The 27,452-nt window shown below is 34.2% G+C and overlaps 1 protein-coding gene across 6 annotated transcripts in view; it reads right to left on the bottom strand.

Annotated features, from left to right (window-relative positions):
* Positions 1–27,452, bottom strand: part of LOC111045543 (supervillin) — a 212,396-nt gene that overhangs the window by 157,723 nt on the left and 27,221 nt on the right. For 5 of the 6 annotated variants that reach the window (XM_039429203.1, XM_039429201.1, XM_039429204.1 and 2 more), the window contains one exon: positions 26,497–26,875. In XM_039429203.1, coding sequence (XP_039285137.1) covers positions 26,497–26,875 — 379 coding nt within the window. Of the gene's footprint in view, positions 1–26,496; positions 26,910–27,452 lie in introns of all 6 variants that reach the window. The other variant, XM_039429200.1, reaches the window with a different exon arrangement.

The following is a 27,452-nucleotide window of genomic DNA, read 5'->3' as shown; positions in this document are numbered from 1 at the left end:
AACCATGAAATAAGATCTCAAATCAAGTTTTTCTGTAGTTACCAACACTAATTCTGAACAATTGCAAGACAAGACATGTATAAAATTGAAATCCGCCAAGACATGTGCAGGCTATCATCAAATCGCCGAGAGAAGTCATCTCAGATGGTCGATGGCAAGGCGAAATCAATTGAAATAACCATATATAAGGCGTGTGTACGCTCACAATGATCGTACTTAATAATAGGTTGCCACTTACTATAGGACACGAGTTAAACACAGTTGAGATCTGACAAGTCAGCTGTTGAACAGTCATTGATGACATTGAAACATCGACCCCGTCTGCTGCTCAGGTCCACGTTACAATGGCAGTAGAGAAAAATACTAGTAGTTCTGTGAACAGTAGACCTCAAGCAGTATTCTCATCCACAAGTACCTGATGTCAACTGTTTTAAATGTTAACAAAACCAGTTCACGTTTGAATTTGTATTCCATAATTTATTAATATTTATGTTAATTTAAACAATGAATAGAATATATTTCTATTCCAGAATTTATAATATTCATCCAGTTCCGTGATAATCTTTCCATCTAATGAAAATACCTTTTTTTTCAATCAAAAATTATAATGTCTTCAGCATTATTCAGTTCATTTGATTATTTTTAATCACCTATTAAATTAGTTTTTTCGAATGTGAGAATATTGATACTGATGGACACGCATGATGATACCATGACTGCAAAACAAAATATTGAAACCAAAGACCTTAAAGCTGCGATTAACCAAATTTATTAACAAAATGTTATACTCATCCTTTAGATTATATTAGATTGAACAACCTTATCATACACATGATGAACATGTGTGTTTGTCACTAACGTTCAATCTAATAGAATCTATAAGGATTAAGTAATTAACATTTTGTTAATAACTTTGGTGTAAACCCAGCTTAAAGATGCATACCTCTTCAAGGTCTTTGATTGAAACTATAAACCTTAAGCAAATACAGTAATAGACTGGCTTCTCCACACATCTGTGTAATCACTTGTCAGCTGATTTATGATGAAAAATTCTATAGTCTGATTTTTACTCTAATATTGGTGTATGAAGGAGGCTCTTTTTTCCTTTTATATTATCCTTAACATGCAAAATTCCAAAAACCTTGTATATACGTCGAGGCGCAATTTAAAAGGAACATACCTGTCAAATTTCATGGAATCTATTACCGTGTTCCACCGTAAAGGCGCCAACATATAACATTTAAACATTAAGAGAATGCCAAACCGTCGACTTGAATCTTAAGGTGCGTACAGATATACGCGCCGCGAACCATGAGCAATTCACTTTAATCAGCTGACTATATCTGTATTTTATAGAAGCGGTAAGATACAGATATAAAAAGCTTGGCATCAGCTGATTAAAAGTGAATTGCTTATGTTCGCGGCGCGTAGATCTGTACGCACCTTTAGACCTCTTTTCGTTCGGTCAATCAAGTGTAATATTATTAACTGTTTATTCTTGTTTGAAAAAAATAAGTATACATTTTTTGTCACGAATTCAAACATTTATATCAATGATTCAATAAAAAAATAATAATTGCTTTGAAACACAGCTTAAATTAGTTTACCCTTTTATAACTTAAATTTTCGGCATTATCTAGCCGAAACATTTCGTGATTGAACATTTTTAAAAAAGGTACTTAGATTTCTGATTTTTATTTATATTTAAGAGTGGCCCTAAAGAAAAAATACAATAGAATTCCAATATACGAAAGCAGAAAAACAATGATTGTTGACATTCATGACAATCTGCGAAAATTCATGCAATTAGAACAATGGTGACAATCGAAGAACTGGTGAATTTGAACAATTTGCTGAGAAGACAGAAACAGAATTACTTAGATGACAGAATTACATTCTATATTCTCTGGACAAAAAGAATCAAGATGCTGAAGATACGAATAGTTTTAATTAGGAATTTATTATTTATTTGATTGATTTTTTTTATTTATAGATAAATTATTGACCGAGCGAAGTGAGGTCTAAGATTCAAGTCGACGGTTTGGCATTTCTCTTGATGTTTTAATGTTTGAATGTTTATATGTTTATATGTTGCGCATTTACGGCGAAACGCGGTAATAGATTCCCATGAAATTTGACAGGTATGTTCCCTTTTTAATTGTGCGTCGACGTATATGCAAGGTTTTGAAAATTTTGCATTTCAAGGATAATATAAAAGGAAAACGGAGCCTCCTTCATACGCCAATATTATAGTAAAAATCTGGTGTGGCGCATTCACACAACTTTCCTTGCAGTTATGAAAATTGATCACCTGACGCTAGTGTTCCCGCGCATCTCAAGTCCCTATTCATGATTTGAGCCAGCTGTTGACAGGGTAATACGCTGGAGCACACATGAGGTCTGCTATCTCTTCATAGTGATGTTTAATAGATCAACAATAATTTGCAATTGAATAATCACATTTTCTCGAATTTAAAGCTTATTTTCAATTTTAGGTGAAAATGTTACTGACATTAATTGTAGAGATTTTCATGCTCAATCTACTCCACTTGATTTTTTTGTTTCAATTGTATTTGAAGCCTGATAATTGGGATTCTATCTGCATTGATGGGGCGGAGCTCCTGAAATTTTTACAGATATGGGACTTGTGGCAGTTGATAGAGCTTATCGATGGCTATTTTAGGTATGAATTGATCAAATCGTTGGAGCCCGTTTCCGCGAAAATCACGAAAACCCTGTTTTTGACAACATTTTCGCCATTTTAGCCGCCATCTTGAATGCATTTGATCGAATTGTTCGTGTCGGATCCTTATAGTGAAAGGACCTTAAGTTCCAATTTCAAGTCATTCCGTTAATTGGGAGATGAGATATCGTTACACAGACCCACATACACTCATATACACACACACACACACACAGAACCAATACCCAAAAACCAGTTTTTTGGACTCAGGGGACCTTGAAACGTATAGAAATTTAGAAATTGGGGTACCTTAATTTTTTTCGGAAAGCAATACTTTCCTTACCTATGGTAATAGGGCAAGGAAAGTAAAAATCAGACTATAGAATTTTATTCATCATAAATCAGCTGACAAGTGATTACACAGACGTGTGGAGAAGCCAGTCTATTGCTGTATTTCCATAAGGTCTATAGTTTCAATCAATGTACCTAGAATAATTCTAGGTACCTTGGTTTCAATCAGGTACAAGTGGATGGGAATACTGCGTGAGGTCTACTGTTCACAGAACTACTAGTTATTTAATCTATAATAAAATAAAGGTAAAAATTGGCTTATACACGTACAGGATAGGAAATTCACGAATCGTCATTCGCATCATCACGTCTGAACTATTGGACTGATTAACTTGAAATTTTGCATATAGATTCTCAATTTACCGAGGGTGGTTATAGGCCTACTTTGAATACTTCAAGATTCCAGTAAGTCAAGTTTTCTGCAAGTTAAGTTTTTAATCAGAACCTTGCGGAGCACGGGTTACCTGCTAGTATAAAAATTCATTACCATTTTGAAATGGATAAATTCAATTGAAAGATGAATTTGGTACATCCGAACACTGAGCACAAAGAATTAAACTTGAACCTGTGTTTGAAAATGATTACAATTTCATCATTCTTTAATGAATATCTTGAATATCTCTGTTACCAAACTCTAAATACTAAATTAACATTTTTCAACATTTATAATTTGATTTTTCATATTCGTTTCGGCATCTTGTGTTAAATAACTAATCATTTCAGACGTCATTTTAAACCTAGGAATAGATAAGAAGCGAGAATAAAAGCATTAATTCTTAAAAGTGAGTCACCTGGTCATCTCTACGTGATAGCAATAAAAAACAATAGGTAATAATATTGCCTGTATAGGTAGACAAGATTATTTCCAAGGTCATACTTTATCGAAATGTAACAGATACACTGAGCTGAGAAAATTACACTTCATTTGCAGTTCACAAGGGAATAATTCTATAATGTTTTGATGATGTACTTATTGTATGAATCAATCAATAAAGAATAAGAATCGAGTAATAGGTTTCTAATAATATCTAAATGCTATGGATCGAGCAAACGATCACAAAGGAATGAACAAAGTTCTCGTAAATTCTAGTATATAACTGGACTACTTTTTAGAATACTAGACTTCTATAATAGTGAGGTCCACGTAATAATGGTAGTGTTTGATTAGCAATGGTATTGCTATCCTTGTCTATCATTCAACAAAGCGGATAGCGTTATCTCTTTCTCGCTTTGCTCTCTTGCCTGATCGGCTTTTAACAATGTAGAATTGATATTTCATCTTAATTATGAAAATTCATTATGAAATTATTGAAAAATATAATTCCTTGCTTAATAAAACACTAGTAATTCTGTGAACAGTAGACCTCGCGCAGTTATAAACCACAGTCTCCTCTAATACTATCCATCTTTTGGTAGAGAGTTAGTGGGGAGGATATTTTTAATATTCTTTCAGAAGAATGGAAAGAATGATATGTCCAAAGCTCCGCCAATTTATGTAGATGCATAACAATATAATATTATCTATTTATTATATTACAATTGCTTTTCATATCATATACAGTTCAATAATTATTTTCTTAGTCTATATTATGTAAATTCATCTATAATTTTGCTGTATTGTAAGCTATTGTATTAAGTGTATAAGCCAGTATATATTGTAATCTACATAAATAAAGTACTCAATCAATCAATCAATCACTCAATCAATCAGAGTGAATTCTGTCCTGTCCTGTCGTGTCGGCGAGATATCGGTGTATAAACGACTAACGGCTGTTTGGGTTGTTGTATCGACAATGCTAATAATTTGATGTAAACAGCTATGCTGCTATCATCAAAAGCTTACCGAGTTGAAAGCAGAGAAAAGTCGGAAGAAAATACTATGCTACTTCATGTTATCAATTTTCATGCCTCACTGCATGCAATTGATAGTCCACACAACAGCTGTGCTCTTAATAAGTTACATTGAGATATTGAGTTGCATGCGTCATTGCATGCAATTCATAATCCACTCGATATCTGATTTATGATGAATAATTCTATAGTCTGATTTTTACTCTAATATTGGCGTATGAGGGAGCCACCTTTTCCTTTCATATTACCCTTGAAATGCAAAATTTCCAAAATCCTTGTATATACGTCGACGCGAAATTAAAAAATCTGGTGTGGCGCACTCACACAACTTTCCTTGCCGTTATGAAAATTGATCACCTGACGCTAGTGTTCCCGCGCATAACAAGTCTACTATTCAAAGATTTGAGCCAGCTGGTGTCAGGGAAATAACGCTGGAGACATACATGAGGTCTGCTATCTCTTCATAGTGAATGATTTAATAGAATCAACAATAATTTGCAATTGAATAATCACATTTTCTCGAATTTAAAGCTTATTTTCAATTTTAGGTGAAAATGTTACTGAACATTAATTGTAGAGATTTTCATGCTCAATCTATGCCACTTGATTTTCTTTGTTTCAATTGTATCTATAGCCTGATAATTGGGAATCTAAAATCGAACTTTGCATTGATGGGGCGGAGCTCCTTAAATTTTTACAGATATGGGACTTGAGGCAGTTGATAGAGCTTATCGATGACTATTTTAGGTATGAATTTGATCAAATCGTTGGAGCCGTTTCCGAGAAATCACGAAAACCCTGTTTTTGACAACATTTTCGCCATTTTTAGCCGCCATCTTGAATTGCATTTGATCGAAATTGTTCGTGTCGGATACTTATATCGTAAGGACCTCAAGTTCCAAATTTCAAGTCATTCCGTTAATTGGGAGATGAGATATCGTGTCACAGACGCACATACACTCATACACACACACCCACACACACACACACACACACACACACACACACACACACACACAAAAACCAGTTTTTTGGACTCAGGGGACTTTGAAACGTATAGGATTGTAGAAATTGGGGTACCTTGATTTTTTTCGGAAAGCAATACTTTCCTTACCTATGGTAACAGGGCAAGGAAAGTAAAAAGGAACATACCTGTCAAATTCCATGAAAATCTATTGCTGCGTTCCGCCGTAAATGCGGAACATAAATATTAACAAGAATAAAGAAAAATGCAAAACCGTCGACTTGAATCTTAGACCTCACTTCGCTCGGTCAATAATTGATATTTTAAACGAGAATGAACCACTAATATTACATTGATAAACCTGTATTAGCTCCCATGTATAGAAGGCATTGACAAGACAGTGAGGATCGGCAACGTTGTTCTCCTATCTTTCTCCACTTCCATTAAAACGTGGACCTCAACACTAGACTACTTATCAGAGTTCTAGACTATTTGTATAGTTATATAGCTTCTCTTTTCAGTGGTTTAATGCATGGAGCAGACAACAAGAAGAATGCAAAATCAATAACCACAGATTTTGAGGGAAGAAAAAGAGACAAGGTTGGTTTTAGGAGAGAAAAGGGCAACATGAAAGGACAAACCCTCATGAGTGGTTTGCAGATGACGTTTACCAGTAACATGATATTATTTATACTTTCTAGTTGGTAGGGGTCTTAACAAGACCTCGGCCCATAAGATGAAGATAAGAATCATTAGGGAGAACCCACTCTGGTACACCCCACATTACAGTACATCATTAGTTCAATATTAAGCTGCATTTACACCAAAGTTATTAACAAAATGTTTACTTTTGCGTCTTTATAGATTCTATTAGATTAAACGGAACTTAACAAACACATAAGCACATCATGTGTATGATAAGTTATGTTCAATCTAATAGAATCTGTAAGGGCGGGAAAATTAACATTTTTTTAATAACTTTGGTGTAAACGCAGCTTTAGAATGAGTTCTGGAAAATATTTTTCGATAAGGATAGTACTTTTGAAATTTACGAGTAGCATCCCATGTTCAGTTATACATTTTCCCATGAACTTCATGTATATACAGAGTGAGTCATATGTATGGGAACCCTTCAATAAGTTGGAGACTGTTGTAGATATATAATATTGTAACTTTCAGGATAAGTTATTGGTCGAATACTCTTGTGATATTTTATATTTTCATTTGACATTTCTCTTTCGAAGTATTACATATATGTTGCCTTATTTATTGAAAGAAAAGGATATTGCTATCTGCTTTGTCGAATGATAGACAAGGACAACAGCTCCTATTTTGATCAAATACTGCCGCATTATAACGTGGACCTCACTGTACACTAGTAGTTCTGTGAACAGTAGACCTCATGCAGTATTCTCATCCACAATTACCTGATTGAAACTAAAGACCTTATGGAAATACAGCAATAGACTGGCTTCTCCACACATCTGTGTAATCACTTGTCAGCTGATTTATGATGAATAATTCTATAGTCTGATTTTTTACTCTTATATTGGCGTATGAAAGAGGCTCCTTTTTCCTTTTATATTATCCTTGAAATGAAAAATTTCCAAAAACCTTGTATGTACGTCGACGCGCAATTGAATAAGGAACATACCTGTCAAATTTCATGAAAATCTATTAACGCTTTTTGCCGTAAATGCGCAACATACATTTAAACATTCAAACATTTAAACATTAAGAGAAATGCCAAACCGTCGACTTGAATCTTAGACCTCACTTCGCTCGGTCAATGAATAGTGTTGTTCAAAAGAGCATTACTACAAACAATAGTGACCGCTGGAGATTTGACTTTCTCAACGAATTTGGACCGGTCTCATCCTCGTCTCTTTTTATTTTGTACTGTACTTAACTTCCAACACGAATTGAGTGTAGCCGACTTTTGTGGGCGACTGTACAGACCAATACAGCGCCGTATATAAAGATATATGGTACGTTAATTTCAAATAACACATGTATATACATACTATAACTATATTGAAGTGGTTCATTCATCCATAGCCGGAGGCGAGAGTTAAATGGCCAGGAGGCTTCCGAAAACATCAACCAGACTGAGAGAGTGGAACAAGCTCACTATGGTTGTTGGAGAGAAACAAGACGCGTGGAAAAGAAATTGAAGATGGGAGAAGGATAGAAGAACAAGGAGTGATGGAGGAAATGGAGAATGAGGTGAAGGAGGAGGAGGAGAAGAGGAAGGAGGAAAGAAAGAAAAAGAGGAAAGGAGAATGAGGTAGAAGGTAGTAGGTAGATTTGATGAAGGAGAAAAGACGTGTGGAGAAGAAGATGTTGAAGATGGGAATCGAAGAACAAGAAGTGTGATAAGAAGAGATGGTGGAGAAGAGAGAAAGGAGGAGGAGGAGGGGAAGAATGAAGACCAATAAGTGAGATAAGGAGAGATGGAGGAAGAGAAGAAGGATGTAGATGAGGGAGAATGGACGGAGGGGGTGGAGGAGGAGGATGAGGATATAAGAAGAAGTGGAAGATGTAATAGAAGAAGAAGAAGGAGTGATGGAGGAGATGAAGGGTGAAGAGGAGAAAAGGAGAAAGGAAGGAAAGAGGAAGAAGGAGGCAAAAGAGGGGGATTGATGAAGAAGTAGAAAAGAGAAAGAGAAGAAGGGAGATGAAAGAGATAAGAAGGAAGAAGAAGAAAAAGAAGAAAAAGAAGAAGAAGAAGAAGAAGAAGAAGAAGAAGAAGAAGAAGAAGAAGAAGGAAGAATAAGACAAGAAGAAAAAGAAGAAGAAGAAGAAGAGAGAAAAGAAGAAGAAGAAGAAGAAGAAGAAGAGAAGAAGAAGAAGAAAGAAGAGAAGAAGAAGAAGAAGAAGAAGAAGAAGAAGAAGAAGAAGAAGAAGAAGAGAAGAAGCAAGAAGAAGAAGAAGAAGAAGAATAAGAAGAAGAAGAAGAAGAAGAGAAAAGAAGAAGAAGAAGAATAAGAAGAAAAGATAAAGAAGAATAGATTAAAAGTCTTAAAGGAGAATTGGAAGAAGATGCCGTTTGTGATCTACTCCAAGACGGTATAGTTATACCAGTATAGTACTGTATTTAAACCACTTCCAAAACGGTATAGTGATAGTATAAACTATAGTAATAATAATATGATATACTACACAGTCGTGGTTTCAGATGTAGGCATAGTGTCTATTTCTCTGACTATAGATAGGCCTACTTCGTTTAAACAGGTCAATAGCCTTAACCAGAAGTGTGGCCCAAGTAGGCGAGACACTCGAAAACCACAAAGGTAAGTAGTTTTCAATGTAGCTGTCATTCGAAATTAAAACGTTCAATGACTTATCATTGAACAATAAATTATCAAATAAAGAAACAATTACATTTTTGGAATAGATTATGTACGAACCAATAAATAAATGAATCACTTCTTTCGTTCAAGGTATTGAAAAATTACTCACACTTACGCGACTCAGGTCGAGAAGAGACTCGACTCTAGTCGAGAGCATGTGTGTTTTCAAATGGTGACACTCAGACCAGTCGATTCTAGTCTCCGCGACGTCACCATTTGAAAACACATTCTCTCGACTAGAGTCGAGTCTCTTCTCGACCTGAGTCGCGTAAGTGTGAGTTGAGCCTAATAGTTCAAATCTCGTAGTTCATATCTTTATTGTTCTCATCACAACTTGAAACTTATGATTTGATTCATGAATGAACTTCAACGAAGTTAAAAAAAAAATGATTGGGAGAGAAAGACTAAAATTCAGTGATCATGATCCCCGTCTCCTACAGTGTAAACAAGCCTATATTTATTTCATTGACAATTACAAATCATAATTATAATAAATAATATGATTGAGAGAAAACAACAGGCATAGCCCAAAACTGTCTGTCCCAAATATGCGAAGATACCTTGTACTATTTCAACAAAAAAACTGGTGTAGCGTACTCACGCAACTTTAATTGCCGTTACGGAAATTGATTACCTGACGCGAGTGTTCCCGCGCATCTGAAGTCTACTAATTCAAAGATCTGAGCCAGCTGGTGACAGGGCAATAACGCTGGAGACAAACGATGTCTGCTTCATAGCGAATGATTTAATAGAATCAACACTGTTGCCAACACTTTGCAATTGAAATAATCACAATTTATCGAATTTAGAGCTTATTTTCAATTTTAGGTAAAAATGTTACTAAACATTAACTGTAGAGATTTTCATGCTCAATCTTTTCCACTTGAAATGTTCTATTTAAATTGTATCTGAAGCCTGATAATTGGGAATCTAAAATCAAACTTTGCATAGATGGAGCGGAGCTCTTGAAATTTTTACAGATATGGGACTTGTGAAAGTTGATAGAGCTTATCAATGAATATTTTAGGTATAAATTTGATCAAAATCGTTGGATCCGTTTTCAAGAAAATCGCGAAAACCCCTGTTTTTGACGACATTTTCTCCATTTTAGCCGCCATATTGAATTGCATTCGATCGAAATTGTTCGTGTCGGATCCTTATAGTGAAAGGAACTTAAGCTCCAAATTTCAAGTCGTTCCGTTAATTGGGAGATGAGATATCGTGTGTACACACACACACACACACACATACAGACCAATACCCAAAAACCAGTTTTTTGAACTCAGGGGACCTTGAAACGTATAGAATTTTAGAAATTGGGGTACCTTTATTTTTTTCGGAAAGCAATACTTTCCTTACCTATGGTAATAGGGCAAAGAACGTAAAAATATTCACACTTCAAAATAAAGTTCTTGTGGAAACCTGAGCACCAAAATGTTGTCAAATCGGTGCATTTATACAGAAAAAAGCAATGAATGGACTGCAACAGTGCACTTCAACAATGAAATCTCAAACAATGAATGAATGAATGTAAGTCACCAAACAATTACTATTGCTACAATACAATACAAATGGACAAAAAGTAGGCCTACTCAACAGTACTAAACTATCCGGCACTGAATTCATAGTCATAGATCACTGAGCATGCGCACTGTAAAACTTAAAAACTTGTAGCTTCAAATATAAACTTAGAAACTCAATCAAAATTAACAAAAACTAGTAGCTTGAGATTGATACCTTCAAGTTCAAATAGATGGTTTTTTAAATTTAGCATGCAACTGTGGATTCCATTAATTAGCTTGTAGCAGCAATTTATCAACTTGGAAAATTCAGCCTTAATTTTTATTTAAATTGGATAATCTTTTTCAATATAATAATTGTTAAGATCATTCATTATAAGAGTGAGAAAAAGTGGCAACTGAAATTTTTAAGTGGTCTAATGAGCGAGTTATGGGTTGTTGAAGTGCTAAACTCCCTTTTTCTTTCCAGACCATAAACGGTTTCGAATTTTCCATTGGAGTTCTTTTAATACATTCAGTATATCATTTGTTCTAATGTGCGTTTTTTCGCGATAAATGTCAAAATGAACTAGTTATCTAATTTACAAAAAATATTACTTTTTCATTTATGAACTATATGAGGAATAAAATGTTTTAGTTTGGAAAGATACATTTTTTGAATTTTTAAGATGAGTTCTAATAATATAGTCGAAACCGTTTATGATCTGGAAAGAAAACGGAGTTTAGCACTTCAACTACCCATAACTCGCTTATTGGACCACTTAAAAATTTCAGTTGTTACTTTTTCTCACTCTTATAATGATATTAACAATTATATTGAAAAAGATTATTCAATTTAAATAATAATAAAAAGTGTAACGAACAGCCTTAACAAAAACGTGTAACTTGTGATTTGAGATTGAAACCTTGAAAATAAAATAGCTGAATTTTTAAATTTCTGTGTGGTTGTTAAAGTGGAATTTTCAAAATTGTAAACTGTTAAAATAAATGTGAGACTTGAAACGAATAAACTGGATACGAATCATTAATTCAATCAAAAAACGTGGATCTCCAAGTCTAAAATTCGAATCCTCAACTCATGAACTCAAAAATCCAACTAATCAAAACCTTTGAAAACTTGAAACTAATAAACGAGAAAGGAATAATATTTATTCAATTCAAATACTCAGAACATAAACTGAGAAATCAAGTATTTACATTACTTTATATTACTTGAACTTTAATTTAATATTCTACTTTTGAATCAATAACACCAATAAACATATAAGCTGGAAAGGACAATAATTTTTACTTCAATTGAAAACCATTAGAACTCAAACTTCAAAATCCAACTACAGTGGTTGAATAATTTGATAGTATGGTATGAGATGTGTTGGTATTTCTCCATAATTGATAAGACGTTGATATTGTCAATACCACTTCAATTTATTTGAAAATTGATTCATATTCCAGAACCAGGTTTCATGGTAATACCATAGCGTAAGTAGATATACCATGGTATAGGGCGTTTATGTCGCAACTTTTACTGTTATCTCAAGCCTATAGTCCACGTAGTTCATTCCCGTAAATCTTTATGACGCTCGTAGTCTCTCAAATTGTGCCGTCCATACACTCTTACTCGGTTAAAACAGTAAAAATCTATAATAATCGACAGTAATCGGCTTGAGATAACAGTAGAAGTTACGACATAAACGTCCTAACCATGGGATATCTACTTACACTATTGTTTCTCTATGGTAACATCTACCATATCTTCAGCAGAATTTGAGATGTTGTGGAGTTCAGCTGAAGATGTGGTAGGTATTACCATGAAACCTGGTTCTGTAATATGAATCAATTTTCGAATAAATTAAAGTGGTATTGACAATATCAACGTCTTATTCTTTCAATTACAGTAGTTGACTTGAACTTGATAACTACAGTGATCAATTTGAACTTGGAGCAAATCAACTGGTCTAAAATCGATTGAGAACTTCAAAATTGGAAGCTTCATCATTGAGAAAAGATAGTGTTAGTTGCCTCTGCTCCAACTTATATTTAGAATTTTAACATGAGTATGATTTGTGAATTTAAGTGAAATTTTTAATATTTTTTGTGATTGTGAAGGAAGATTTTGGTTTGGATTTGTATTTTGAAATTAATTTAATCTGATAAATCCAAAATTATTGTAATGCATACATTTTTTTCACTCAAAATAGTGTGTGAATTGAGTTATTGTTTACATAACCTCTAGACCGTGTATTCCAAATTAAGGTTTGAAGCAGTTTTGGGTGAATGCCTGTTGTTTTTACCTGCATTGTATCTATTGTCTATGAATAAATAAAATGAAAAATTAACTTGAGACTGCAACCAGCGATAAGGGAAGATCTAACTCCTCTCTGCTGCAACTGATGAACTTGAAACTTCACCTCATAAAACAGAGATTTTAAGAGATTCAACTGAGGAACAATAAACTAATAACTGAAACTAACAGAGCTTCAACGACCAACTTTTAAGCATTCTCTTTATATGTATAGAGTCATACTCAATGCAAACCGTCAAGCTTCACAAAGAGCATTAGCGCGCAATTGTTCGGAGTTATTTGCAACGTTTAAACCTTCTTTTGTATTGTTGCTAGTTGTTGACTTTTTATCTGAACGGATGAGAGATTGTTCGGCGCGGCAATAGAGAAGAGATCAAGTGGAGAGAAAGAGCAATTCGGATACATACGGTATTATACTACTTTTTGTAATCATAGTACAGAAAATTGGCTGTAAAGACTAGAAAGCTCTTCAAATTTGCATTCAAATAGAGGATGATGAAGGAATTGCCAATCGTTCGAGTACTAGAGGAAATAGGCTTGTCTGAAAAAGGTCTATAAAACCTAGTGTCTTTGAAAAAGCGAGAGGGGAAATTAGATGATAAAAAATATATTAACATCTGAGTTAGAAAGAAAGATTGGCAAAACAGAATGGGAGAAAATGGGATGAAATGAGAGCTTGAAAGAAGAGGATATACTGAGTAGGCTAGATAAAAACATTGAAAATATAATGAGCATTACACAGATGAGAGTAATGATAATTATACTTAGCTACTCACAGCTAGATGCAGTAACGAACAAACTCAACTCACCTGAAAAAAAGAAAGTGATTATTAGATTTATGTAAGGTTTTTTACTAGAAATATTAAAATTGAAAATTTATTCATTCATTTCACTCAATGACAAAAATACGTATTGGAAGAAAAACAGGAATATCCTTTACTATTTCTAACAAAATTTTGAAAAATATATTCCAAATAATCAGGTTATGTTCACATATTCAGGTTATGTCCAAATTGCTGTTTATACCAAAGTTTTTCCACTCCAAGAATAAACCAGAAGAAATTGAGGATCAATTGTGAATATTGAGGGCTTCATAATAAAACCAGTGAATACAAACAAATTCCAAAGTTTCATTGAATTATTTACAATAACAGAGACAGAGATGTGAATGTATAGGGTATAGGCCATCAATCGGCCAATATATCTGTATTTCTACACTAGAATAAGGCCAATAGTACCTCATTTATTAAGATTGGTCGGAGAATAACAGAGAAGTTGATTATTTTCGTATTGCATGCATGATCACTTTTCACAATTTAAACATCAATATTACATTTTTAATTGCAATTGTATTTAAGATGAAGCTTTGAAACTCGGTATGCCTCCACATGGCCATCCAGCTGATTTCATTATGTTTTTCAGATGAACTTGTTTGTTCATGATCATGCATCTTGTACGAAAATAATTAATTTCTCTGTTATTCTCCGACCAATCTTAATAAATTAGGTATCCTTGAAATCTTGATAAAATTTGCTAACTTTTTTGTCTCTTGTAAATTTACTGTAAAGTGAACGGTTTTCGTGAAATTTGCTATCAAAAATTTTAAATGGCCGCCATTTTGAAATTCACATAGAAGAGTTTTTATTTTATTTTTTAAAGTTGAGTCTTTATAACATAAATATTCATGCCAAATTTCAGATCAATACATCACTTCGTTCTTGAGATAAAAATTCTTGAGTGAAAAAACAAAATGGCAGCTATAAGGATAACCGCTGAGTTTTGGACACTTAAAATAGGTCTACGACATTTGTAGTCTCCTATCATCCAGGAACAATACCTGAAAATGTTCGATACTACTTTTAAAACACCCTGTATAGGCTATTCGAATCAAGATACCCAATAAGCATATATATAGTCCTAGCTCGTCTAATAAAGATTTTTTTCATTTCATTTCATATACTACAGATAATATATATATACTTATTATTATTAAACGAAAATCCAAATTGAATGCTGTAATTCACCCCGAAGACTTCTGTTACTGCAAATATTGACAACAGGGTAAAAAGCTAGATGGAAATTCGATGAGCGCTACTATTCAAAAATTATTTGTCACCCCTGGATTATTTGTTTTCCGGGCTGACAAATAATTTTTGAATAGTAGCGCTCATCGAATTTCCATCTAGCTGTTTACCCTGTTGTCAATATTTGCAGTAGCAGAAGTCTGCGGGGTGAATTACAGCATTTAATTTGGATTTTCGTTTAATAATAATAATTAATTCATTAGCATTTGAATAATTGCAATATCTCAGTAAGATCTCCATGTGTAGATGAAATATACGATATTCGAGGAATAAATAATTTTTTCTGGTGGTATAGAACCTCCAGATGTTTGATGGTTCATATACGAATCGTAAAAGTTCAGAATTTGAACAGCTAATTAAAAAATCTCAACCATATTAAAGTTTGTAAATATTCTGACTATTGAAAAAGCTTGAATGATTATTCACGGTATCTCCATTCTTCCTTTCAAACTAATTTATTCTACCATGACTAATTTATTTTATTGGTAGCAATTCTCCACAGACAAACTCATCCCATTAAAATCCTACAGTGAAATTTATTACTATCGCTAAAAGATTATGCGTATTATTGGAATGGAAAACTTGATAAGATGGTTCAAAAATTAGTATTGTAATTAACATGAATGACGGTACGGAAACCACCTAAAACCATTTATCATCCAACTCAATGAAAAAATAATTAAGACTCATTTGGGTATCATCTACTTTGGACTTTGGGCCACTTTTCATCACTGTGGGTATAATGAAATTTCAGTGGAGCAGTGATTTTGGATGTTTTTATAAATGGTTAGTAATTAGAGCTAAGCTAAATAGACCTAATGCTCGCATCTAAATGAGAAAATACTTATAATTAATCACAGTGATTAATGTTCTATGTTTTTCTAGTGAAGGTTCATGTGACGTTGCAGAAGTCTTATTATTTATGTCTCTCATTAATAATAAATAAATTTATTGATTCTTCTTCACTTTGACAACAATTGAAAAAAACACAAAATAATTTGTATACATCATAAAAATATAAAAAGAATCAAATGACCCACAAGACTTTCGTATGATCGTGAGCCTAAGGAAAATACAAAAGAAATTACAAAAAAAAGGTGAAAAACAACAACTACGGTAAGCAAAAGAAGAAGAACAAAGGTTTGAAAAAACTAAAGAAACTATAGTAAGATTAAATACGTTAACAAATTGGTGGTATGCTTCTATCATTGAATCTCTAGAAACTAATCGATATTAATCTATTCAATCAATAGCTTGAATATTTCAACTTCATGTATGCGAATCAAGTAAAAACAGAAAACAGAACACTGTGGCTCCAATGAGGTCCACGTTATAATGACAGAATTTGATCGATCATTGGTGGTGCTATCCTTGTCTATCATTCGACAAAGCAGAAGCGTTATCCTTTTCTACCTCTGCAACAGCAGATCGTTTCTTAACAATGTTGAAATTGAATTATTCAACAAAATATTTAATCTCAATAATGAAAATGTATTATTGAATCATTGGGAATTATTTCTTCTAGACGAATGAAATAGAATTGATTATTTCAAACAAAAATGAACAGTTAATATTACATGAGATATTCCGGTATCAGTTATCTTCAATAGAAGGCAGTGGCAAGACAGAAAATCGGCATTACTGTTCCCCTGTCTTTCTCCACCAGTATTATAATGTGGACCTCACTATAGCTACCATTCTAGTCTAGAAGGCAGTGGCAAGACAGAGATTCGGCAACGCTGTTCCCCTATCTTTCTCCACTCTTATTACAATGTGGACCTCACTATAGCAACCATTCTAGTCTAGAAGGCAGTGGCAAGACAGAGATTCGGCAACGCTGTTCCCCTATCTTTCTCTACTCTTATTACAATGTGGACCTCACTATAGCAACCATTCTAGTCTAGAAGGCAGTGGCAAGACAGAGATTCGGCAACGCTGTTCCCCTATCATTCTCCACTGCCATTATAACGTGGACCTCAATATAAGTCACCTTGCTCGACAAGGAATTGCGTAATACAGGAATGAATAAATAACAATCCTCAACTATTGTAATCGGAGATGAAATCAAGAATGCCTTGGACTGTCAAACAACATCTGGATCAATGGACATTCTTTCCAGAGACATGATTATAATAGACGTTCGATTATAATAAGGAATTTATCTAATAATTTATGCATTTGACAGTTAGAAGGCCTACGTATTGAACAAACCTTGCTCTCAAGCGTTTGAATTTGAAATAAATTTAACACTATTCAAAGCAGTAGGAATGTGAACAGTGTTCATTCAGTAGACGCTCACAACCTTTTTTCAAACTGAAGTCAATTACGAGTATTACAATATAATATATCTTAAATACAGTATGTAGACCTAACTATGATAGAATGGAGCAGAAGAAGTAAATGACAATTCAAAGAAAATCATCACAGATGAAAATAAATTTCCATCTATAGTGAGGTTCACGTTATAATGGCAGTGGAGAAAGATAGAAGAAAAACGTTGCGATCCTCTGTCTTGTCAATGCCTTCTATAGACGGTGGCTGATACAGATTTATTGATTAATATTAACTGTTCATTTTTCTTCAAAATGATCAATTATATTTTAAGTATAATTTAATAATGAATTTTCATAATTAAGATGAAATATTTTGTTAATTAATTATTAATTCTACATTGTTAAAAGACGATCTGGCAACAGAGCAAAGCGAGAAAGAGATATCGATATCCGCTTTGTTGAATGTAGCAATACCATTGCTAATCTAAAGGTGCGTACAGATATACGCGCCGCGAACATGAGAAATTCACTTTTAATCAGCTGATGCCAAGCTTTTTATTATCTGTATCTTACCGTTTCTGTAAAAATACAGATATAGTCAGCTGATTAAAAGTGAATTGCTCATGTTCGCGGCGCGTATATCTGTACGCACCTTAACACTGCCATTATAACGTGGACCTCAATATAAGTCACCTTGCTCGACAAGGAATTGCGTAATCCAGGAATGAATAAATAACAATCCTCAACTATTGTAATCGGAGATGAAATCAAGAATGCCTTGGACTGTCAAACAACATCTGGATCAATGGACATTCTTTCCAGAGACATGATTATAATAGACGTTCGATTATAATAAGGAATTTATCTAATAATTTATGCATTTGACAGTTAGAAGGCCTACGTATTGAACAAACCTTGCTCTCAAGCGTTTGAATTTGAAATTAATTAAACACTATTCAAAGCAGTAGGAATGTGGACAGTGTTCAATCAGTAGACGCTCACAACCTTTTTTCAAACTGAAGTCAATTACAATATAATATATCTTAAATACAGTATGTAGACCTAACCCTATGATAGAATGGAGCAGAAGAAGTAAATGACAATTCAAAGAAAATCATCACAGATGAAAATAAATTTCCATCTATAGTGAGGTCCACGTTATAATGGCAGTGGAGAAAGATAGGAGAACAACGTTGCCGATCCTCTGTCTTGTCAATGCCTTCTATGGACGGTAGCTGATACAGGTTTATTGATGTAATATTAACTGTTCATTTTTCTTCAAAATGATCAATTATATTTTAAGTATAATTTAATAATGAATTTTCATAATTAAGATGAAATATTTTGTTAATTATTAATTCTACATTGTTAAAAGACGATCTGGCAACAGAGCAAAGCGAGAAAGAGATATCGATATCCGCTTTGTTGAATGTAGCAATACCATTGCTAATCTAAAGGAGCGTACAGATATACGCGCCGCGAACATGAGAAATTCACTTTTAATCACTGATGCCAAGCTTTTTATTATCTGTATCTTACCGTTTCTGTAAAAATACAGATATAGTCAGCTGATTAAAAGTGAATTGCTCATGTTCGCGGCGCGTATATCTGTACGCACCTTAACACTGCCATTATAACGTGGACCTCAATATAGCTGTTTACCCTGTTGTCAATATTTGCAGTAGCAGAAGTCTTCGGGGTGATTTACATAATTTTTAATTGGGATTTTCGTTTAATAATGAAATCATCACATTTGAACTGAGACTATTAGAACCGAGCAGACTCTAGATGCTTTGAAATGGGATACTAGTATCCTTTTTCAGTACGGTACAAAATAAATATTTGTCTTAGAGGTGGTTTGGTTGTCTTGGTTTCTCAAAGCCAAGTTGTTTGAGAAACTTCCCCTCAGTTGTTTTTCGATTTTACATATCTTTCATTTTTAAGATACTTATCAGTGATTGGATTATTTATCTCATAATTTGAGTTATCTTCATCATTTAACAACATATAATTTTAAAGTGTAATTCATAATTATTATTAAACGAAAATCCAAATTAAATGCTGTAATTCACCCGAAGACTTCTGCTACTGCAAATATTGACAACAGGGTAAACAGCTAGATGGAAATTCGATGTTGTCAATATTTGCAGTAGCAGAAGTCTTCGGGGTGAATTACAGCATTTAATTTGGATTTTCGTTTAATAATAATTATTATTAATTCATTAGCATTTTAATAATTGCAAATTCTCAGTAATATCCAAGTATAATTCACCATTTTCTTCCACAATTTACATTTATACAACATACAACAATTAAAATTTGATTACGTTGAGTTGCATAAATTTCTTTTACAACTTAGAGTCGGAAAATCTTTCATTCCATCAAGTAAAAATACAGCAAAACTTTTCTAAACTATTCCTTTTCTATGCTCAACATTTTTCTGTAAGGAATCTCTCATATACACTAGTTTCTTTGACGTTCTGTCAACATCCTGTAGCCTGTCTTTCTTAACTTTCCCGTCTACGGTGCAAACAAACCTAGGTAACTAGGATATTTCCTTACAAATATTTACATATCAAACAAATCCTGATTTATTGACTGTCAAATTAAACCAAGACAGTTTGGGGAGAGAATGGTTGGTAATATATTTCAATAAAAAGTGACTTGATTTTCAACAAGCAGTTCGATATAAATTCCTGATTACACTGAACCTACTCCAAACAATGGACAAAAATGACTATATAATGGACAAAAATCATAAAGTGTTAAGATAACCTACTTTTGGACAATTTCTATCTAAAGTAGGGAAAGGAACAGTTTTGGGCTTTAAGCCTGTTATTCTTTTCCCAATCATTCATAATTGAGAATGATATTGTATCCATCAATGTATAAATAAATGAATAAAACATGTTTATGAATTTGAAGCTATTTAAATGTATAATGAACAAGTAATACAGCTACATCAAGATATACATTGTCATGGCATCGTCTTAATGATATTAATTACCATGACATAGTCTTAATAATTGAATACTCAAATCTTGATTATTTTGTGACTGGGCTTACAAGTTCAAAAAGTGATTTTTTAATTACAAGTTTAGACAAGAAGTGTAATATAATACACGACATAATTTACCCCATTCAGAGCCATGTTAATATGTTTTCATTTACCCATGAAATGGGCCATTAATCCCAATGGAAAATCCCTTTTTGAACTTGTGAGCCCAGTCACAAAATGATCAAGATTTGACTATTTAATTTTTAAGACTATGTCATGACAATTTATATCATTAAGACAATGTCATGACAATTTATATATTGATAGAGCTGCTCCACTTGTTCATTAGACATTTAAATAGCTTTAAATTCATAAACATGTTTGGAGTAGGTTCAGTGTAATCAGGAATTTATATCGAACTGCTTGTTGAAAATCAAGCCACTTTTTCTTAAAATATATTACCAACCATTTTGAAAAAGCAGATATGTAAAGCCATACAAGAATGAGACTTAATTTAAATATTCTTCAATTTCGCTTTCTTTGACAAACGTCCACTTCTATTTTTCATTGAAACAAATTTCAATTATAATTTTTATTAAACGAAAATCCAAATTAAATGCTGTAAATCACCCCGAAGACTTCTGCTACTGCAAATATTGACAACAGGGTAAACAGCTAGAAGGAAATTCGATGAGCGCTACTATTCAAAAATTACCAATATTAATAACAAAAGTGAATTCACCAATATCAATAACAAAATAAATTCCTGCACTTTTCTGTGAATTCATGAACTTGATGCCACAGTAAATTAATAAAAGACAACAGGGTAAACAGCTAGATGGAAATTCAACGAGCCTACTATTCAAGAATTACCAATATTAATAACAAAAGTGAATTAACCAATATTAATAACAAAATAAATTCCTGCACTTTTCTGTGAATTCATGAACTTGATGCCACTGTAAATTAATGAAACAGGGTAAACAGCTAGATGGAAATTCGATGATCGCTGCTATTAAAAAATTACCAATATTAATTACAAAAGTGAATTAACCAATATTAATAACAAAATAAATTCCTGCAATGTTCTGTGTGAATTTATGAACTTGATGCCACTGTAAATTAATGAATGACAACAGGGTAAACAGCTAGATGGAAATTCGATGAGCGCTACTATTAAAAAATTACCAATATTAATAACAAAAGTGAATTAACCAATATCAATAACAAAATAAATTCCTGCACTGTCTGTGAATTTATCCACTTAATGTCACTGTAAATTAATGAAAGACAACAGGGTAAACAGCTAGATGGAAATTCGATGAGCGCTACTATTCAAAAATTACCAATATTAATAACAAAAGTGAATTAACCAATATTAATAACAAAATAAATTCCTGCATTGTTCTGAGAATTTATGAACTTGATGCCACTGTAATTAATGAAACAGGGTAAACAGCTAGATGGAAATTCGATGAGCGCTACTATTCAAAAATTACTAATATTAATAACAAAAGTGAATTAACCCATCATTGATACCAACAAAATAAATTCCTGCAATGTTCTGTGTGAATTTAAGAGCTTGATGCCACTGTAAATTAATGAAAGACAACAGGGTAAACAGCTAGATGGAAATTCGATGAGCGCTGCTATTAAAAAATTACCATATTAATAACAAAAGTGAATTTACCAATATCAATAACAAAATGAATAATTCCTGCATTGTTCTGTGAATTTATCCACTGTAAATTAATGGAAGACTATCAACAAAACATTAATCAAAATTGAAATAAATCTTAGGAAAAAGTTAAAAACACCTACATTTAACGCAGCATGATGTAGATGGAACAAATCCAATTCATAACAATTTGTAGCGAATGCTGTAATGTTGCACTGATAACACAGTTCCACAGTTTATGAGTGTGGTGATAACACAACAGTAGGAGCTACACACACTAACGTACACTAGAGATAGTGAACTGTCAAATCCACCTGACCGACTGAGCCGCTGAGCGGGAGCAGAGCTGTGAGCAAGTGTCCAAAACTTTTTAAGCGCCTACAAAGAACCTGTCTACTGGAAGGAAGCTCATGAGATACACTGGATCCAAATCATAAAGCCAAAATTGTATCTAAAATATTTTCTAGGAATTGGGGCTTCTGTGACATGACTTGGGATTTGAGATATTTTGAAGATTACAGTTTTAATTGATAGGGTACATACTGAGAAAAATTTTTTTACAGATGTAATAGGATTTGGATTGGATTAAAAATTTGTACTATTTGCTTGGTTTATCGAATATCACCATAAAATTTCAGCTGGGAAACACAACTTTTGCACTACATAATTGTGCAACCTGAACAATTTATCAAGAATGTAAAACCATAAAGAAAAAATAGCATAAGCTGCGTACACATATACGCGCTTCCAACCCGCACCGAGCACGCTCCGCCCTCGTTCCTCCATCGTACCGCAGTCGCTCCGCCCCCGCTCTGCAGTCGCACCCATCATGAACGTTACGGAAGATGTTAGATCTTCTCGCGTTCCCCGGTCGAACCACTCTTGCTCGCCGGTCGATCATCAATCGCTCTGCTGGAGTGACGTTCGGTTGCGGAGCAGAGCGAAAGTCTGTACGCACCTTTAAGAATATATCCCATGGTATAGGAATTATGTTGCAAATTTCACTGACAACTCAAGCTCATAGTCCTAGCAGTTGTTTATGGTAACGCAGGTAGTCTCTCATACTGTACCGTTCTTACACTCTCATACGCCCAAACAATAATAAATATTGGGGCACCGAGCTTCGCTCGTTATTTTTATTTATTGATAAACAGAACACAATTCTCTGAAATGATTGTGTTTATATTTTACAGCTGGCTATAAGTCAGCTTATGAATTTCAAGGATGCGATATTTTGATTTTCTACAGAATCACTCGCTCACTTTTTACTTCCACAGACGACGAAAGTCTCAGCTGTTTCAGCCAAGGATGAATTATCCTTTTAATGTCGTTCAGCAAGTTTTCCCAGGGATGAGACCTAGTGCAATCGAATTTTTATATCATAAACCTACTATGTTCCAAATTTCATGGAAATCGTTATAGCCGTTTTTGAGATCCGTTGAACATAAATTAATATATACCCATATAACCAGATAATCAGATAACCACATAACCATATAAATATACAGAAATTGCTCGCTCAATATAATAGGATAGTGTGAAGTCGTTGTCAGGTGAATTTTATATTGTCCAAATTTCGAATGTGCTAGAACAGCTGATGAAATAACCTTTTGTTATGTGTATATCGAACATTTTCAAGTATAAACCCAACATCCCCCTTTAAAACTAGTAGTTCTGTGAACAGTAGACCTCGCGCTCAGTGAGTTACATTGACCTGTAGTTATGTTTTCTCAAAAATTAATAAATAACTTATCAATTAAAAATGTCTAGAAAAATCCTAAATGAACATAGAGCTTTCTGTCCTATATCGTACCGTGACGTGTAGTCCCGGAATGTGAGTGTGAGCGCTGTTATCAGGTCTGGCTGCAACTGTCTACAACGTTGATGGAAAGATACAATTTTCAAGATTTTCTAGAAATTGGGGCTTCTATGACATTACTTGGGATTTGAGATATTTTGAAGATTACAGTTTTAATTGATAGGGTACATACTGAGAAAAATTTTTTTACAGATGTAATAGGATTTGGATTGGATTAAAAATTTGTACTATTTGCTTGGTTTATCGAATATCACCATAAAATTTCAGCTGGGAAACACAACTTTTGCACTACATAATTGTGCAACCTGAACAATTTATCAAGAATGTAAAACCATAAAGAAAAAATAGCATAAGCTGCGTACACATATACGCGCTTCCAACCCGCACCGAGCACGCTCCGCCCTCGTTCCTCCATCGTACCGCAGTCGCTCCGCCCCCGCTCTGCAGTCGCACCCATCATGAACGTTACGGAAGATGTTAGATCTTCTCGCGTTCCCCGGTCGAACCACTCTTGCTCGCCGGTCGATCATCAATCGCTCTGCTGGAGTGACGTTCGGTTGCGGAGCAGAGCGAAAGTCTGTACGCACCTTTAAGAATATATCCCATGGTATAGGAATTATGTTGCAAATTTCACTGACAACTCAAGCTCATAGTCCTAGCAGTTGTTTATGGTAACGCAGGTAGTCTCTCATACTGTACCGTTCTTACACTCTCATACGCCCAAACAATAATAAATATTGGGGCACCGAGCTTCGCTCGTTATTTTTATTTATTGATAAACAGAACAAATTCTCTGAAATGATTGTGTTATATTTTACAGCTGGCTATAAGTCAGCTTATGAATTTCAAGGATGCGATATTTTGATTTTCTACAGAATCACTCGCTCACTTTTTACTTCCACAGACGACGAAAGTCTCAGCTGTTTCAGCCAAGGATGAATTATCCTTTTAATGTCGTTCAGCAAGTTTTCCCAGGGATGAGACCTAGTGCAATCGAATTTTTATATCATAAACCTACTATGTTCCAAATTTCATGAAAATCGTTAGAGCCGTTTTTGAGATCCGTTGAACATAAATTAATATATACCCATATAACCAGATAATCAGATAACCACATAACCATATAAATATACAGAAATTGCTCGCTCAATATAATAGGATAGTGTGAAGTCGTTGTCAGGTGAATTTTATATTGTCCAAATTTCGAATGTGCTAGAACAGCTGATGAAATAACCTTTTGTTATGTGTATATCGAACATTTTCAAGTATAAACCCAACATCCCCCTTTAAAACTAGTAGTTCTGTGAACAGTAGACCTCGCGCTCAGTGAGTTACATTGACCTGTAGTTATGTTTTCTCAAAAATTAATAAATAACTTATCAATTAAAAATGTCTAGAAAAATCCTAAATGAACATAGAGCTTTCTGTCCTATATCGTACCGTGACGTGTAGTCCCGGAATGTGAGTGTGAGCGCTGTTATCAGGTCTGGCTGCAACTGTCTACAACGTTGATGGAAAGATACAATTTTCAAGATTTTCGATGTTTTTGAACGGGTAGTATTATAGTCAACTGTGTACTAACGTTAATGGAAAGATACATTTTCAAGATGTTCGATGTTTTTGAACGGGTAGTATTATAGTCAACTGTGTACTAACTTTAATGGAAAGATACATTTTCAAGATGTTCGATGTTTTTGAACGGGTAGTATTATAGTCCACTAGACAGCTGATTTATGATGAATAATTCTATAGTCTGATTTTTACGGTAATATTGGCGTATGAAAGAGGCTCCTTTTTCCTTTTATATTATTCTTGAAATGCAAAATTTCCAAAAAACCCTGTATATACGTCGACGCGCAATTTAAAAAGGAACATACCTGTTGAATTTCATGAAAATCTATTACCGAGTTTCGCCGTAAATGCGCAACATAAAAACAATAAACATTCAAACATTAAGAGAAATGCCAAACCGTCGACTTGAATCTTAGACCTCACTTCGCTCGGTCTATTAAACAGAACCTTTCAGGTTGAAAAAAGTAAAATCGTTTGGCTTTTGTTGGTGGGGAGTCCCTTGCGGGAAGGTCCCACCGCCTGGATATATACAGGCGGAATTATAAATTACGGAAACCCGTAATTTAATCCGTCAATGGGCTTTACGACTGTCATACTTCAACCGGGACCGACAAGTTAACTTTTCTAATAACCTTTCAAGTTATAACTGAAATCTCGTCGATCTGAGATCCCACCACATGTCGTGCCTTACGACTGTAAGCCTGTTTACTTCAGCCGGGACCGACAGTTCAAAGTTTTAAATAACCTTTCAAGTAATAATTGACGACCCCTTGTCGTGATTGACGTCAGCATTTACGTCAAACCAGAACCCTAGTTACAGATATTCATTCATTTACACATATAATAAAAAACTAATAATGGTGTTAGGATATCACCCAATAAAAATTAAGCGAATAAGAGTAATAAGATATAGATAAAAATTGAAATCTATATGTATCCTTTTTAAATTGACTAAATAATTTAAAAAGAGTACATGGATTTCAATTTTTATCTATATTCAAAAGTAGCCCTAAAGAAAAAAGACAGTAATAAAATAGTATTTACTCACTTTTCAGCAGCTTGCCTCGCGATAGTCGCCTGCCTCCTCCTGGCGATCGCCTCGTTGTTGATCCTCCTCACCTCACGACCTCCTGAGGAAGAGTCTCCCTCGGACACATCCTCACCATCCCTCCGCCTCCTCCTCACCTCCTCCAGGCTCCTCCCATTCATCACCGACGTATCCGTCAAACTTTTCCTCAGATTCGAGGTGTCCGTCAAACTTTTCGCGCGCTCCTTGTTCAAATCCCTAGCAGCCGCTTCAACCTTGTGCAACAGGTCGACCAGTTCCGAACTTTTCTCAAATTCTCCGTCGTCCGATTCATCGTCACTCGAACTCGCCGATTTCGATGTGTTCGTCTTCAGTATCGAGTGCAGAGACGATCGCGAACCAACCGAATCGTTCCGTTTCAACGCACCGCGCACTTTTGATGCACCGAACTGTTACTGGTTGGCCGCTATAGCTTTGTATAAAATGAGTGCTGCTATCCAGAGATTGTCAGTTTGGTGTAAGGTTAAGCATTCCTGACTAGCAATAGGGAGGTACCGGGTTCGATTCCCGGGCTGGCAACTAATTTTTGGATAGTAGTTCTCATCGAATTTCCATCTAGCTGTTAGCCCTGTTGTCAATGTCTGCAGTAGCAGAGGTCTTCGGGGTGATTTGCAGCATTTATTTAGGGTTTTCGTTCAATTATAATTATATCACTATTATTTATTAATATTATTACTATTGTATTTAATAAAACTTTCAAGTGAAAAAACACTCACATTTGTTGATGTGGCGACGACCGTTTAGTGCTGAGGTTGCACATTCTCAAGCCTAACAGAAACTACTGAGTTTATGTTTGAAATAAGCTTCGAGTTTCTGTTTAGCTTGAAAATGTGAAAATACCATCACGAAACGGACGTCGCCACTTCAAAAAATGTGAGTGCTTTTTCACTTAAAAGTTTTATTAAATACGATAGTAA

The sequence above is a fragment of the Nilaparvata lugens genome, chromosome 5 (genome assembly GCF_014356525.2).
Source record: "Nilaparvata lugens isolate BPH chromosome 5, ASM1435652v1, whole genome shotgun sequence".
NCBI classification, from domain to species: Eukaryota; Metazoa; Arthropoda; class Insecta; order Hemiptera; family Delphacidae; genus Nilaparvata; species Nilaparvata lugens.
Note: the sequence above shows the minus strand (reverse complement) of the source record. Positions and strands in the feature narration are given on the sequence as shown.